Below are 16,828 nucleotides of genomic sequence, written 5' to 3' on the forward strand. Positions count from 1 at the left end.
AATTACAGGGGCTGCCCGGTGGGGGTCCGAGGGGTCTCGCTACTGGGGCGGGGCTGATGGGGAAGATTTGGTCGGTGTTAGTCTTCAGTCCCAGGGCTTGGATTTGCTCTTTAAAGATTAGGGCGGTAAACGTGATCAGGACCAACCTCAGACCGCCCGCAAAGGACAAGCAATTCTCTGTGGACGCGAACCGGTCATACAGCTACTGTTAGAAAAGTGTGGATTTATGCTGGGAAATATTTAAAGAATTTGAGCAGAACAGCGTCCCTATTTCGTCTGATGGTGCGTCAACAGTAGGGCATTTTCATAGAAAATGCACGCTGTGTGGCTAATTTGAAAATGTACTGAGCAGATCCTACTGATATCTTCTTGAATCTGTGGACCATGCACTGCATACACGCCCCGGTCTTTCCGGTGTAGTAATGGGATCCCACAGTTTAAACGGTCTTACGGTCATTGCTGCGAGCGGCACTTTGGAAATGATTAGGCAATGGTTCTTATTTCCAAACATTATGTTCCCATTTTAACATGGGATTTTTAATAACATAAAGATTTGTGGTATTACACAGGGTGCTAGGCCTGCTTTAGTCCCCCTCCCCCCCCCCCCAAATAAATGTACACTAATTATAGTTTCATTAATTGATGTGGGCGATTTCCATCAGATCTTGTGACGCTCCCGTATCACACCTAAAAATAACCAAAATCGGGTCTGTTTTCCGCCGGAATATTTCGCCTACACTGTGCGTGGCTTTAACCGTCCGCTGCATTTCATTGCTGTATTGCAAAACGGCGTTCCGTCTCCCAAAGACTGAATAAGTAAAATATATACTTTTGAAAGACTGTATAAGATTTTATGAAACGGAAGTTCAGCGAATGGATGAATACTTCGATTGGCTTCATATTTAGATACCTCAGCTGGAAAGGTAATAGCGGAAACTCTTAGCCATATATAGGCACTTTAATTTGTACGAATGATAATAGACTCCTTGTAGTTGGCTTAATAAATTAACAGGCTTCTTTCCCTGACATTGAAAGCTCTTGGATGTATAAAAGTGCAGCTCTTGGTTTATTTCTGGAAACTTCGCAGTGGTTAGGTAGACGGTAATTTAATCTTCGCCTCGACGTCTCTGTTATGATAACTCACGCACAAATATTTCTGGAAAGTACTAAAACATCATTAACATAGCGCTTTTAACTCCAAATGTAGAGAATATTCTATTCGATATTATATCGCAGCTAAGCGCATCTGTTAGCTGCAGAAATCACATGAATCCAGGCATGCATGATAACAGTCCAGAGTGTGTCTAGCTGTAGACATATAGTCAACATTGCCGTCCCTGAATGTGATGTGTGGCTTACTAACTTTGATCTTTATGCTTGTCATTGGATGTTGTTAGTTCAAATCCCATCATTGGCAAACTGGTTATGTCTCTTTTGGGCCTGGGAGTAAGGTCCTTATCCCCCTGCTGTTCTCCATGCAGGGATGCAGGATCCATGTCTGGCCCTGCACTCAGCACCCAACTTTCACTCTCACCCCTATATGTAAGGGTGCATCTTTAAAAAGGAGAGCAAGCTGGGATATGCGAAAACAAATGAATCTCCCTCAGGGGATCAATAAAGTATCTAACTAGGCCATTTCAATATGCTCGTACAAATAAAGCTAATTTTCATTCAGTTCTTCACAGGTTTCAATAGCCAGCGAATCTAAATCCTGCCCTCCTTTGCAAATCCCCCTGCAATAAGATTTGTTTTAAATCACTTAAGATTTCTAATTTTATGGAAATTCATATTTTGAACTGGTGGGGATGGCATGGTGGTGCAGTGGTTAGCACTGTTGCCTCACACCTCTGGGACCCGGGTTTGAGTCTCTGCCTGGGTCACATGTGTGCGGAGGTTGCATGTTCTCCCTATGTCGTCGTGGGGTTTCCTCCGGGTACTCCGGTTTCCCCCCACAGTCCAAAAACATGCTGAGGCTAATTGGAGTTACTAAATTGCCCATAGGAGTGCATGCGTGAATGAATGGTGTGTGAGTGTGCCCTGTAATGGGCTGGCCCCCCATCCTGGGTTGTTCCCTGCCTTGTGCCCATTGCTTCCGGGATAGGCTCCGGACCCCCCACGACCCAGTAGGATAAGCGGTTTGGAAAATGGATGGATGGATATTTTGAACTGATTCTTGAAAATATCTAGTATAAACATGTTCATTTGCTGTTGCCCCTGTTGCTCTGTCATCTCACACTCTCAGGGTTGAGGATTTGATCCCACCTTCTCGCTGCATTCTCCCTCATGGTATCGTGATTTGACCAGTGTGGGAATTTCTCATGTGGTACGTCGGTGAGTTTTGCACCTCTGCAGATAAGACCGACATTAATTTCTCTCCCTTCTCTCTCGGTTGCGTGACCCACTTTTATAAGGACCGCGAAGAAGGGTGTGCAGAACCTGAAAGAACCTGCTTTAGAAAACGTGACAGTTGAAGAGAAACAAAAAAAACTCTTCTGTAACCATGGCGAAGCGCTCTCAGGATGCCTGTATTAAATGGGAACCTGAAAAGCTTTTCAGGAATCTATCTATAATTTATTTGCATTTTTGCTTCAGAGAATCTACAATGAATGCTGTGGCCTGGATGTGCCTGGAATATATTATGCAGAATGTTTTTTCTGGTTATAATTGTGGCGCTTTCCTTTTGGCAGGGCCCCCGATTGCTTATTTATGTAGCTGATGGGCATTTTCATCAACTCACTGTCACTTGGAATCATAAGTCTGAGTGTATCGTAAAAGTTATCCTCAAAACTGCCATTATAGAATGATAGAGTTCATTAATAACGTGGATGCTTCCTTATAAGTTAGTTTAGCTATTCTTGTTACGAAATGTTGCTTTAAAACTTTCTGTGCAGTTCCTGTCTCCTGCCTTTGAATAAATGCGCAATTTGAAAGTTCAGACCATCAGTATTTAGTGTTCAGAGGCCTGTGTGTGCAAAGCTGCTAAGTTGTGTATATATATATATATATATATATATATATATATATATATATATATACATACACACAGACACACACATATATGTATGTTCCCTGTTATAAATATATAATTTATAAAAATACACCATCACATAAGAAAACCTTTCTTAGATATTGTGTGAAATATTCAATAATTTTTAAATTACAACTTAAAGTAATTAAATGAAATGTTTTTGCTTTGAAATCAGAGATTTCCACCAGATAAAAACCTTTGTACCAGTATGTTTAGGTAGATGGTGGGATTTGCATTTGAATTTTGGTGATTTGCTTTGAAATAGGTGTGTTGAAATACGCATCATTTGAACAATACATTCTTGTAATACCATTAGCTAAAATGCGGTGTCCCACAAAGCCCCAGCATATGCTAGAGGGCTGGAATAATAGAGATAAGTAATGCGGCACTTATATTTAGAAATGAAGTATCTGAAAGAAATGCCCATAGATTAATTGAAGGCACAATTAAAAATAGAAAAACATTTTTGCATTTGACTTTGATTTAAAGGAATGTTCCTCTGTCAAACTTTTAAAGACAGAGTCTCCTGTCTGCATTTGTGATTTATTGCTGCTGTTAATGGGGTCTCAGTTATAACTTGGCTACTGAGATTTTTTCGTCACTGGGGGGGCGATGTGTAGCTCGAGTGCCCACTTACCTTGGATCTGTTTGCCACTGTGGGCAGTGGGCCAGATGTGCTGGGCACATTTCACACAGGCCCAGGGCTGCAAACCTTTGCCCGAAAAGCACAGGCATTTCAATAACCAATAGACAAAACAACATTTACAATGCCGATCAATTTTGTATGAGGTTTTGTTCCTCGTAAAGGATATGCAGATCTGTTTAATAATTGAGGCCCTCAATTAGCCGGCCAGGAATTCAGCCTGGAGTGTGTGCAGGTCGGGACAGCTGCTCCTCCAACCAGTGCAGTAACTGATAGTGCAAGTGATAACAAGTGCACAGGATGGGCTTCCAGGAGTACCTTCTGTTGCTGTCCACCTGGAGTTGACATGATCAGCTGATTCCAGCAGCCAGTCAGGATGCTCTCCTTACCACTGGCTTGCATGTGTTGTAGAGCAGTGTGTCCCAATCTGATCCTCAGGGACCCCCAGACAGTCCACGTTTTTGCTCCCTCTCAGCTCCTGGTAGCAAAAATGTGGACTGTCTGGCAGGGAGCTCGGAGGGAACAAAAACACGGGCGGAGGAACGGATTTGGAAACACCACTGTAGCGGGCAGGCAGTGTCCACATTGTGCTGCGATGCGTGATAGTCCCATCGCTTCAGCAAACTCTAAGCCTGACTGGGATTAACCAGCAGCAGCTGTAGAATGGTCACCTGGAAGTCATCAGATTACATGTGTTGGCTTGCAGGTGACACTTTCAAAAGCGTAACAGGAAATAGCGAGCCGGCTCTGCGCCTTTTTCACGTGTGCACCGAATGACTGACAACACTTGATTCGAAGGTGGAAGCATGCAGTTATCATATCAGGTGGGATTCATCAAGAAGGAAATCGGCTTCTGTAGGCATCCGGTGGTTATTTTCTCATGGAGACTTTAAACCTAAAACCAGCTCACAGGTCTAATTCATCCTTGAAGACAGAGAGTCAAATTGGTGCTTTGTGTTCTGTGCTCTACTGACTAGACTGAAAAACAGAAAATGTCTTGTGAGGTCAATTCTGATCTTTTAAGGTGATCATGGTTACAGATTTCTGACCGCTTTTGAGTCACCGACCGAGTGTGACATGTAAATGTGATTACCATGTCGTTTATCTCTAAAATAATGCTCACTTCTTATACATGTTATTGGATGTGAGTTGGATGAACAGATTTCTTTTGATGAATATCATTTAAATTCATGAATGCAGACGTTATGACTGTAGACATATCACTTTTTCTTTTAGATGCATGACGATCACATGACCCTTTATCCTTTACGGCAGCGTTTCCCAGTCAATCCTCAGTGACCTGGAGGGAATAAAAACATGGACCGGATTGGAAAGCACTGCTGTTGAGGATCAGAGGGAGCCTGTAGAACAGGAGGTGGGCTTCATCCTGGACGGGATGCCAGTCCATCACAGGACACACACGACACGGGGCGCCTACATTAAAAAAATGGGAATGCTGACATTTAATCTTGTTGGAATGGATGCCCTGATTCTAGTTTCTAGCTAGGCTGGCTACCGATGAGAAGATGGGGAGGGGGGCAGGGGTTTATTAACCTCAGGGCACCCCACTGGAAGCCCGAGGTAGGGGCAGCAGGGGAATCTAACGGCGCACCTCTGCAATTAGAAAATTAATCACATACAAAATGCTACCAAGTAAAGCACAATTCCTTGTGTGGCTCAGTGGGCTAAGCATGTGTGCCGGTGATCAGAAGGTTGCCAGTTCAAACCCCACCTCTACAGCTCCTTGAGCAAGATCCTTAACCCCCAGCTCCCTGGGCGTCGCTGCAGGTGGCTGCTCTTCACGGACGGCTTACTCCACAAAGAACAAGCTGAGGGAGGCGGAAGGACAATTTCCCCACGGGGATCAATGAAGTATTGATTATTACTATGAATAGATTTTTAGTTTCCACAGACATACTGTATCATTGCATTTTTTTTTCTGGTTTATGTGAAATTGTTAAGAATAACCCAGAGGCAGTCTGCACACCACCGAGGTAACTTGTTTAGTTTTGACTTTTGGTTGACAGTGATGGGGGATGGGTGATGTATTCATACCCGAGTGCCAAATTATCACAAGTGAAAACAAAAAGGTCTAAGTCTAGGTATCCAGTTTAGAAAAGAGAGGAAGCAAGAAAAAGAGAAACATGGAACTGATAGAGGAATGCAGATATTTTATCTCTTTATGAGTATAATATTATGCATGTAGTGGAACAGGGCAGTATAACGTTAGTGTTTGTTAGCCAAGAGTGTAATAGTGTAATAATTTGATTCTCTTTTTTTAGTTATATACTGCAGTTTGTTTCTATTTGTCTTTGTTACTTTCATTTTATATTTATGAATCTTATTTTGTATTAATTTTTATATTTACAGTATATAGTTTTAAATTATATCTATTTATTTGCTTTGTTCCAAATGTCTTAATAAAAATGACAGTTAGTGCTGAATGATCCTTTTTATTGTTAGCGGGGGGGGCAGCTGAAGGTGGGCTTCGATTTGGGTGCCGTAACAGCTGGAAGCGTCACTGCATGCGCATAAACAAACAAAACTCACACACTGTGAGCGACATGGAGACCCACCGCTGACCCTATCGTGGACATTTAGTGAGAGGAGAAATACTGCAGTCCTGCAGTAAGCAGGCTGCCGATTCAGGCTACCACTGAGCTTTCAAATTTGCAGTGAAATCAAAGTGTCGTTTCATGTTTGTTACATAGAATATAAAACAGATCAAACTAAGAATATAAGAATGTAACCATGGCGATCGGCTTTTCATTAATTGCCAACAATTACTCTTACCTGTTCCAGCGTGAGGACTACAAGTGGCCTGTAAAGGATTTAGCAAGACACTTACAATTTCCCTTTATTTAACAAACTTTTATTTTTATCAATTGACAACAACTGCAGTCTTGCACTTGCTCCCCCCATGTTGGGAATATAAAAGGTCTGTAAACATGAAAGTGCACAGGGTTTGTTTGCCGGACGTAAAAGCAGGTCGTCTTAAAGGTTCATGCTATGAGCATCCATTCCGCTGCATCATTCCCTTTACAGTACTTGTCCTATAAAATTCGAGAAATGTTTAGCTTTTTTTTTTTAACCTCAACCGCCTGCCTGTCTGGTTTAAGGTTTGGACCTGAATGCGGTTACCCTCTCTGTGAATACAAATGTCAATATTTGTAACGTAGAAAGACCAAGGTAAGAAATTTACAGTGAATACAACTCATCCAATCAAATATACCCTGCAGTAGCCAGATCAGAGAGGACTATACATTTTATTATATTTCATACAAAGATAAAAGCCAGTCCCCACCCATCACCAGACCTGCGTCATCATTAACACTGCCAATTACACTTATTTCAAAGCCTCAGCATCGCCCCCTGCTGGTATTACATACTTAATGCTAATACTTATATTTCAATATATATTCGCTTCTGTGTTGGGACTGGTTCACATTGGAAATTCCTGATGATTGCTCAGTGCTGGTTCCTAAAATGCCCCATCCTGTCATCTTCTCCTCAGACAGTTGTGCGATTTGGCCTGAAATGTCTGCGGCTTCTCGCCAGGAGGTGGCGCTGGTGCCCCGCTCCTACCCGCCCACCGACCTTAGGCATCGGGCAGCTGGCTGAGTGGGGCATTGACGGGCCCCAGGAACCTGTACTTCTCCTCCAGCGAGGCCTTCCTGGCCTGCAGGTGAATGACGGGTTTGGTCTGGAAAGTGCTGAGACCCTCCTGGTTCCTCTTGTTGTAGATGTTGACCCGGTGCTCCAGTTCTGGGCTGGTTTCGGCCGATCCGGTGGGGCTCGGTAGCTTGAGGTTCACTGGGTCCAGGCCCTTCTGGGCTAGGCAGGAGTCCTCGGAGAGTGAGGAGAGTAACTCCTGGACCACAGCACTGGGGTCGCAGCGTTCACGCCCCGGGGGGAAGGGGCTGGAGAACGGAGAGGGGGCTGTCCTCTCTGGCGGGCCGCCGTCCACCGAGGCCTCCTGGGTGGTGCAGTCGGTGGTGGAGGCCAGCGTCTGGCTGCTGGAGCAGGGGTTCGCCGTGGAGACACTGCAGGAGGAGCGGCACACAGTGGAGGAGGCGTCGCTGGCGGACGCGCCCGTGTGCTCCGGGTCCACACTGAGCAGCCCCGACAACAGGTGGCGCGGGTTATTGGGGAGGTGGACGTCGATGGCTGTGGTGGTGATGATGTGGGCCCCAGCCTCGGGGATGTCCATATCTGCACGGGGTGGGGGGAATTAAAATGAGAGAAATAGCACATTACAAACTTACAGTAGATAAGGAGTCGACTCGGCGTAAGTGCAGCTAGGCTGAGATTCCAGTGAACAACCAGGTACAAGTGTGAGCTGCGCTAGAGTAGGAGCTACACAACATCTACCAGACAGAGCAAGAACCTTATAAAACTACAATTCAAATCAGCAGACAGCATAACATTAGGGGCATCTTGGGAACATGCTTGCAGAGAAAAATACTCATTGGTCAAGAGCAAGAAACAGTACAGGCAGAGTAAGGCAAGCTGCCGGTCATTACTGACAGACAGGGGGCGTTACTGTGCACTCACCGCTGCTGGGCTCGCTGTAGTACTGCCGGATGTAGTTGTTCATATCATCCCGACCGACAGCTTCTGAGAAAAGAGGCAGATTTAAGTGTGACACCTGAACAGGCATCATGTATAAATGAACCGCTGGTGTCCCTGAGTATGTGCAGCTATTAAGCTTTCCTGGTCATACCCATGGATGATGCAGAATGAGTGCTTAACTTTCAGCTAACTTTTATTTTACAGCTAACTATACCCAGTCTGTGGTAGCGCGGTGGGTAGCACCGCTGCCTCACACCTCCGGGCCCTCTTTACTCTGGGTTCTCCAGTTTCCCCCCAGTCCAAAAACATGCTAAGGTGAATAGGAGTTGCCCAGTTGTGAACGGTGTGTGTGCACTGCAATGGGTCAGTGTCGCATCCCGGGTTATTCCCTGCCCTGCACCCCTGCAACTCTGAAAGGGACAAGCGGGTACAGAAGATGGATGGATGGATTCCCTTGCTTCTTATTTTGCCATGTTATCTTATCCGTCCGTCCGTCTGACCGTCCATCGGTCTGTTATTTTTCCTGCTTTAAATTTTAATCGGGGTCTTGTACTGTGGAGAAAGCCCCCCCCCCCCCCCCGCGAAAGCATAGACAGGACGATCATCCCGTAATTAATAACGCATGAACCGAAAAGCAAGGTTTCCGGATATGGCGGCTCTGTCCAGCGCAGGCATTGGCATATCGCTGGTGCTGCTTCACAGAATAACCTCCCATGTACTTCTGTGAGTTCTCGTACACTGTGAAACAGAAAGCACTGCGGTCGGCAGTGGAGCACTTGGAAACGTAGTCAAATTCAAATCAACACATTTCACAGTGTCAGGCATAGTATTTTTTAAAAATGTCACTGGATTGATTAAAAATACGTAAATGAATCTCTATTTTCTATATATAGGATTAACTTTGGTCCTTATAAGCTTTGTATGCTGGAAGTGCGTCCCTCAAAAACACCCCAAGAAGGATTGTTAATTTCAGAAATGGGGGGTCACACACAGACCCCCAATGGATGAATAAGTTTATGGTCTCAGAGCTGTACGACCTGATGAATGCTTCACAGAAGCTCCTTCACAGAGAGACAAACGTGACTGTAATCATTGGACTGGCAATGTGAAGCCGGGATTTAACCCATGGCTAACAGGTCTGCAGCGATCTACAATGTGAAGGGATTGTATCCTCTGGATACGTGCAGATATACATTTTGAGAGGCCTGTTATTTCACACTGGTGTGTCATGGGAATTTTCCATCATCCTCAGTAAGAGCAGGGGCCGTCTGTGGGTCTCTGAGACAGGAGAGAACCGCCGAAATCCCCCAGCTCCGCCTGACCAGCGGCTTACCCCATCCTAAGTGCTCTTTTTCAGCACGGTGTTTTGGAAAACACTGCACTTGTTTCTGCAAGCCAGATTTCCCACAATCCCCTAGGGGCGGTCGTGTGACTGCTCTGCATGGCCTGCTGTGGTTTCCAGGTGAAAGGAACAGATGTTGGCTGGCGAGTGCTTTCTCCGCCGAACACGGCCCAAAGCACAGAGCACTCTGTACCTGAAATAGCCCTGCCCACTGCGGCGTGGGGGGAGGGGGGCATGGGCTTCTCTCTCCATGAGACCCTAAAAGCTTTTTAGCTTCTATTGATCCCGACGGCTGCAGCCAGGAGCCACCGTGTGCTAATGTTGCCATTGCGGGTGGGGGGGGTGCCCAGGGGCGAGTATGGTGGCTAAACGGGGTGGGGTTTCTGTCCCACACTGATCTGATGTCACACCATTTGTAACTTTTTGTCTGCTGTGATCACTTACAGACCACATGTCCCAGCTTAGCCCTGTCCAGAGATTTCAGGCAGTTTCTGTTAAACCTTGAATGTGATCAACTGCCTGGAATTACCATTTACTTCATGATATATTAAGAAAAATATAATAAATTATAAATGAATGGTGACTAGCTCTTAGTCTCATGTCACATATAATAATTCTAATGTATTTATTATGAGGTCAAATTCTTAGTCCAAAAAAACCTCAACTGGCTCTTTGATAATGTGAAGGTTGATTAATCCTGGTCTGATTATGCCTGGGGACACCCAGGAAGGGGGGGGGCGGCGGTGCTACCTGTGGGGGGCCGGGCCTCCCGGATGTTGCCATGGCCCTCGTCATCAGACTCCCCGGGGGTCAGCCCCTCTACCACCTGGAAACTACTGCTCTGCTTGTGCCAGACATGGCGGATCTGCATGGCTGCCTCGCGCTCCGCAGCCAGGTCCAGGTCCTGCTGTGCCAGATGCGCCCGCAGCTGCCGGATCTCGAACTGCTCGGAGAGCGAGTGGAAGGCACACGGTCAGAAGCTCCCACTCCCAGCCCTGACATGCAACATCCAAAGGGACAGGGCCATTCCATTTACTCAGGAATGACTTACAATGTGTGAGAGACTCTATATAAACTATATATCTTACCACCACTCCAACTATGCATTTGCATGGGGCCTCCTGTTGGACACAAACAGTCACTACACTAAATATTAAATAAATCCTTTCCTTATTTGGGAGGTGCTGAATCAGCGTGTTCTGCTAACTGGCTAGCTACCTATGATCTTCTGATTCTGCTCACTAGCAATTTATTAAGACTTAGAATTAAGCCCTTAGACCCCCCACAACAGAATTACAGACAGAGGAATACAGACCACCAGCATAGTCATTTTCAGTAATGTTAATTGGACAATAAAAGATGGTACACAGTCATCACGACGCTCAACAACACGTGCGATCCGTCCTGTAGGGGGGGCTGCATTCGCCCTTCGACATCGACAAGCATACAGGCCCACGGAGCCCAGCTGGGCGCCGCCTTCGGCATGTTCTGTGTCTTAACATTGATTTTCGGGGTGTTGAGCCCTGGAGCAAAGGCAGCTGCGGTGTTCAGCAGCGTGGAAAGCAGGGGCTGTGTGTGGTGGACGTGGTACTGCCTCACGGGGGTCAGCCATGTTTACACGTGTACCTCTGCGCTGTGGGATCCTGCCTCATATGCAGCTGTATGCTGGAAAGTTATTATTAAGCTTTGTTTCTATAATATTTTATATATTTGTTATCATAATTGCACATAAACAGTATAATCCACATATGATACACATCAGAACTAAGCAGAGCATTTAATGTTTTACGGCTTGTATTTTACATATCGCACACCATGTACTTCACATGCAAAATATCGGTACCTTTCCGAATAAAAACCCTTGAGTGTGTTAACTAATTGCACTACATGAGAAATGTAATTTCCTCGTTGACCTATAGTTTGATTGTGAAGAAGTACATATAACGCAAATTTCTAAGTGCTACAAGATCAGCCTGGGGTGACTTAAATGGTGTTTTCCTGGCCTCTGCTGGCAGAACGTAGAATTACAACCTGTGTCTACTAAGATGTCATTCTGCTTTAGTGAATACAGTCGAACCTCGTTACTACGTACCCCGGATACAACGTTTTCACCCTTTCAACGTACAGGATTATTTAACAAGTAATAATGTGTTCGTTTGTTTTGTAGTCAATTTAAGGGTCTGTTCTATTAAAGTTTTATCATTTACATGGATATTTCGTGAGTTCTTTCATCCATCTTGCACTAAGTGGTTACAACGTTCTATGCTTATAACGTACATGTTTTTGATATCCTGTCTTGTACGTAGTAACGAGGTTCGACTGTAGTTATGTAAATAAGTGATAAAATATTTAAATAAATATCATATCTAATAAAAAAATATTTTTTTATATGTATAAAATATGCAATATATATAAAATATGCAATTTAATTATAGGGGCGGCACAGTGGTTAGTCCTGTCGCTTCCCCCTCTAGGACCAGGGTTCCAGTCTCTGCCTGGTCTTCGTGTGTGTGGAGTTTGCATGCTTTTCCTCCAAGCAGTCTGGTTTCACCCCACAGCCCAAAAACACGTTGAAGTTAAACGGAGTTCCCAAATTGCCTGTAGGTGTGAATAGTGCGAGAGTGTGTCCTGTGATGGGTTTGCACCCCATCCTGGGTTGTGCCCATAGGTCTCTGACCCTCTGCAACCCTGCATTGGACAAGCACGTACAGAAAATTGATGGATTAACCTATTTTTCATCAGTGATTCTGATACAATTAGCGGCATCTCTAAATTGGCCATAACGTGTGTGAATGATTGTACTGTCCCTTCTAGGGTGAGCTACTGTGTCCTGTGCTAACTGAGATAAGCTCCAGACCCCCTTTGGACCATAACCAAGATTAGTGGTTGGAAGATGGATGGATGGATGGATGGATTTTGACACATGCATACATCCCAGTGAGGGGACCGGACTCACCGCCTGCTCCTGACAGATCTGCGTCAGCCTCTCCAAGTGATCTTCCCGAACCGCCTTGGCTTTCTCGTATTGCTGGATCTCCAGCTCCATCTCCACCTTCACCTGGAGGACGTAGGCTGCGGTAGAGCAGAGTGGCGCAGGTCACCATCCAGTGCCAATTTCTCCATAAGGAGCACTGACAGCCAGGATGTGGCCAAAAGCAACATAAATGACACGTCCAGTCATGAATGTCCCAAAACTACATTCTAACAATGAAATATCGGCGCCATATTTGTTATCCTGTGTGCGACTTTCACACCAGGCATGTAGTGGTAGTCTTTGAGGATCACAGAGAGCTTGCCTGAAAAGCACAGCAATTCATTTAATGTTGCTATTTCCTGAGCTGGTACTAGAATAACTTAATCAAGGTCTTTATGGCAGGGAGATTCTTGCTCTACACAGCTTGGGAAAAATTTAGTACACCACAGCAGAATTTTCAATTTCACTCATTTCTCAATTTATGGGTGTGCGACTGTGAATAATAATGTTCTTTTTTTTAAACTCCAGCCTGGCTCTTCCCTGCCTCTCACTGATGAAGGGCTTCTTCCTTGCTTTATGGGTCTTCAGTTCTGCTTCTAGGAACCTGTTATAAATTATTCTATCGCTGTACTTCAGACCACTTAATGTTTTCCTTTCTCTTTGAAGGTCACTTTAAGAAGAACGACACAGATGTCATTCTCTGATTCATGAGAAACTGTCACATAACTTGACAGCCATCTCTGGCATTAGGAAGTTGCTTCTGCCCTCTGCCTGTCTGGTTTCTGGTCGTTGTCAGTGTCTCCTGCTTCACCGTCTTCTTGTGTACTGCTCTGTTAGAAACTTTGAGCCTGGAAGCAGTCTGCCTCGCAGTGAGGCCTTCAGCCAGCAGAAGCACGATTAAACCAGGATTTAACAATGCAGATTCTTAAAAATTATGGAAATTTTCCAGAGCTGTAGATATATGGGTGCAGCTGGAGTGATCCCACATGGGTGAGTTAGAGTTACAGGTTTGTTCCTGATCTAAAGCTGCCTGTATCTATTTGAAGAGAGACACACTGGGCAGTTTGCACCATTCACATGTGCACAACATATCAATCAAATGGGAGTGAAGTTTGCCAAACGTTGATGCTTTTATAATGTTTCTAACCATAGTAATGCAGGATGGACATCTGGATTAAGTTTCCGACTTTCACTGAATTTTGCTTCACAACAACTGACATAAAACACATAATTTCCTCTATTAAGGATGTTTAAGTGGCAGAAGGTGGAACAGCTACTGGCTACAGCCAGATGATGTAATTCCAGTAGATCACTGGGTCACACTGGGGCTCTAGCTGCTGTGACAGGACCATTTCCAGGCATTTACTCACACAGCCCATTACAAACAGCTAGGATGTGGTGGGGACGCGCCGCCATATTCCACCACCAGAGGGTGTGGTAGAGTACTGGTTTTGCGCACGGCAGTAACATCTGCATTAAAACAGACACACAAGGGGACATGTTACCCAGCACATTACATTGCGGGTGACAAGCTGATCACGTGACAGCTGATTTCACAACTTCACATGACAGGAACTGATTGTGATATATTCCCATATCCTAGGTGATCCATTAATCGTATCAGGTGTGACAGCTCCTATTGCTGTGGTTAGCTTATTACAATAATACTGATACAGCTTTGGATTCACAGTTGAAGCTTTGGCATTCAGCTGAAGACCAGCAGTAAAATCTTGAGATATTAACCTGCTTTAAAGGGAGCTATGTTAGAAATTCAAATCGGTCCGCTGGCTTTTGTGGACTTAGGGTGTCTTGGTTAACTGTTTAAATGTGAGATCCGGACATATGGCAAATTTTAGCCTGGTGGGATTGACAGCTTAGAGGTGGAGGTTTCGGAAGCCTGTGTTCATCCAGGGTGTGGCACTGCGGGGAGCCGCGTGCGTTTAACAATATAAAGCGCTGGACCAGGTGACTGGCGGAGAGTGTCCCCATGGCGCCCCCTGGCTCTCACCGTCGATGATGCGCTTCACTCTCCAGATACGCAGCGTGATGATGAGGCTGATGGCATCCCATGGACTGCTGGGTCCGTTAGCGACAGTGGAGGCCACCATTGGGGCCAAGGAGAGGACGATGACGGCGCCATCGAACACCTGCATGCGGGAAAAACGCATCTGTGACGCGTGCTGACAGCGGACAACCCGAAAGGCCGCATCTAAAACATGCGACCAGCATCACTGCCCATGCTGTGTCATTAAAAGGACCCTCCCTGCCTGCACATACATGGGGACAGAATTCCTCATATGTTATATCTACTACTGACTGTCAATTTATCCGGGACTCATCTCATATATTATGAACAGTTAAACACTACATCTGCTTGTAGACCTAAACATTATTCAATTCAGTTTATTTTTATATATAGCGCCTGGCTCTAAGGCACTTGACGAGAGTACGTGGCTGTCCATCACTACATCCTGTTAAATGTTAAGAAAGTGAATCAGCTAAAAGTGCAAACCCGAGACGCAGATTTCATTCAATACTGCGGCTCCTCCCCAGTAAAGGCTGTGCTAAACCTTAGTGCTGCAGGCGATCTGGGGTGTGTGAGCTCCCGGTCCCTCCAGGACCCCTGGCAGCATCGGTCTGCTGCCAGGCAGTCACACAGCCAATCGGGGATCCCGAGATTCTCACCTCAACTTTGTTCTCGATGTAATCCCAGATGCCCAAGACCACGATGCGGAACACAGTCTGAGTGCGAGAGATACACACAGACACAGGACACACTTTCAAAGACTTTGACACACTGATGTTCCATGTACACAATTCATCAGCAAAGAAACCTGTTCAACAATCACATCATATTTGCCACAAATGACACACCCCACTGATGATATCTGTCTAACCCTAGTAATCCATACCTCGGTGAAGAAAACGGAGAGGATACCGAGGCTGATCCAGTGGATGATGCTAGCAAACTGGGAGGCGTTGGCAACTGGAAAACAGAGAGTGTGGTGTTAAGAAGCACCAATGATAACCAGCAAGCAGCAGCTATGCTCAGCGGCTTATGGTCCATTCACACTTCATGGAATAACGCTAAAGCATTTCAGGATGCTAACTAATATAATTCAAGGCCACAAAGCGACATCACAGGTAGAAAGTTCTGGTCCAGAAAGTACAAATCCAGACCAAGTTTTCATTTCAACAAACCAATTGAGTACTTTATGCTTAACTGGTTGGTTAAAAGAAAATCTTATTCTGGATTTGCACTTTCTGTCCCTGAACTTTCCATGTCTGGGTAACATACAAACAAGACTGATGCCCACAAGTCTGTATGTACTGACACTGAAAAATTTTGCCATAAATGAGGCAAAAGGCACTGACACTAATAGTAGACCAATGTAGACTGATACTGATAACTGATATATATATTTGTCTTATATTGCTGACTGACTAACCTTACGGGGGGAGGGATTGTTGGTGGTGAAACTCGACCAGTTTACAGGCACAGATTAGCGGAACGATGTTACATTGTTTTTTTTTTTTTTTAATAAAACAAAAGATTGATCTAAGAGCCAAATTTCCATGTTGTGGTACTTTGTAAGTGATGAGTGAGCTGATTTATTCCCTCCTCCTCCACTATGGAAAATGACTGATCATCCCAATGCAAACATCTCCATGATTTCCTTAGTTGTACCTTTATCTCTGGTTCTTCTAAGTTAGACTATTGCCAAATTTTAAATATCGGCTGTCGATATTCACCAAAACTGATACATCAGACTCATGCAAATATCTTGTTTTTTTTTTTTTTACGAAATTCGGCCGATTCTGATGTTAACTGATATCTTGTGCATCTCTAACTGACGCTGAGGAGGTCTGTAGGCACTCACACTGAAGAAGTTTGATGTCTATGAGGAGCTCCAAGGCCAGGAAAAGCACCACTAGAACCACACAGGCCACCAGAAAGCAGTTGAAGCCTGCACTCAGTACACAGACTTGCCAGAGTGCCACTCGCCGTCCGCAACACGGCTTCAACCAGTTAGATCTGGAGTTAGTGTATAAATCACACACAGCACATAAGAAGAGGGTTAAACATCTGCCACAATCCTGTAATAAAACATTTCCAAGACAAATAATTTACAATGTGTGACAGCAAATAAATAAAAGCTAATCTCAACGTGTCTGGTTCTCACTTTTGCAGCAAGTATAAATAATTTGAAAAGATAATAATAACTATATACACGGAATCAAGGGGGTTTCTAACTATTGAAAAGATCA

The 16,828-nt window shown here is 44.9% G+C and overlaps 1 protein-coding gene across 2 annotated transcripts in view; it reads right to left on the minus strand.

Annotated features, from left to right (window-relative positions):
- Positions 1–6,532: 6,532 nt before the first annotated feature.
- The window catches only part of LOC125704172 (transmembrane protein 266-like), a 30,104-nt gene continuing 19,808 nt past the window's right edge, over positions 6,533–16,828 (minus strand). Inside the window, exons 4-11 of one of the 2 annotated variants that reach the window (XM_048969524.1) lie at positions 16,441–16,595; positions 15,472–15,545; positions 15,245–15,301; positions 14,568–14,706; positions 12,542–12,657; positions 10,336–10,528; positions 8,226–8,285; positions 6,533–7,883 (exon numbers count right to left, since the gene is read on the minus strand). In XM_048969524.1, the coding sequence (XP_048825481.1) occupies positions 7,270–7,883; positions 8,226–8,285; positions 10,336–10,528; positions 12,542–12,657; positions 14,568–14,706; positions 15,245–15,301; positions 15,472–15,545; positions 16,441–16,595 (1,408 nt within the window). In that variant the 3' untranslated portion in view covers positions 6,533–7,269. Of the gene's footprint in view, positions 7,884–8,225; positions 8,289–10,335; positions 10,529–12,541; positions 12,658–14,567; positions 14,707–15,244; positions 15,302–15,471; positions 15,546–16,440; positions 16,596–16,828 lie in introns of both variants that reach the window. The other variant, XM_048969523.1, reaches the window with a different exon arrangement.

This window comes from Brienomyrus brachyistius, chromosome 11 (assembly GCF_023856365.1).
Source record: "Brienomyrus brachyistius isolate T26 chromosome 11, BBRACH_0.4, whole genome shotgun sequence".
Taxonomy (NCBI): Eukaryota; Metazoa; Chordata; class Actinopteri; order Osteoglossiformes; family Mormyridae; genus Brienomyrus; species Brienomyrus brachyistius.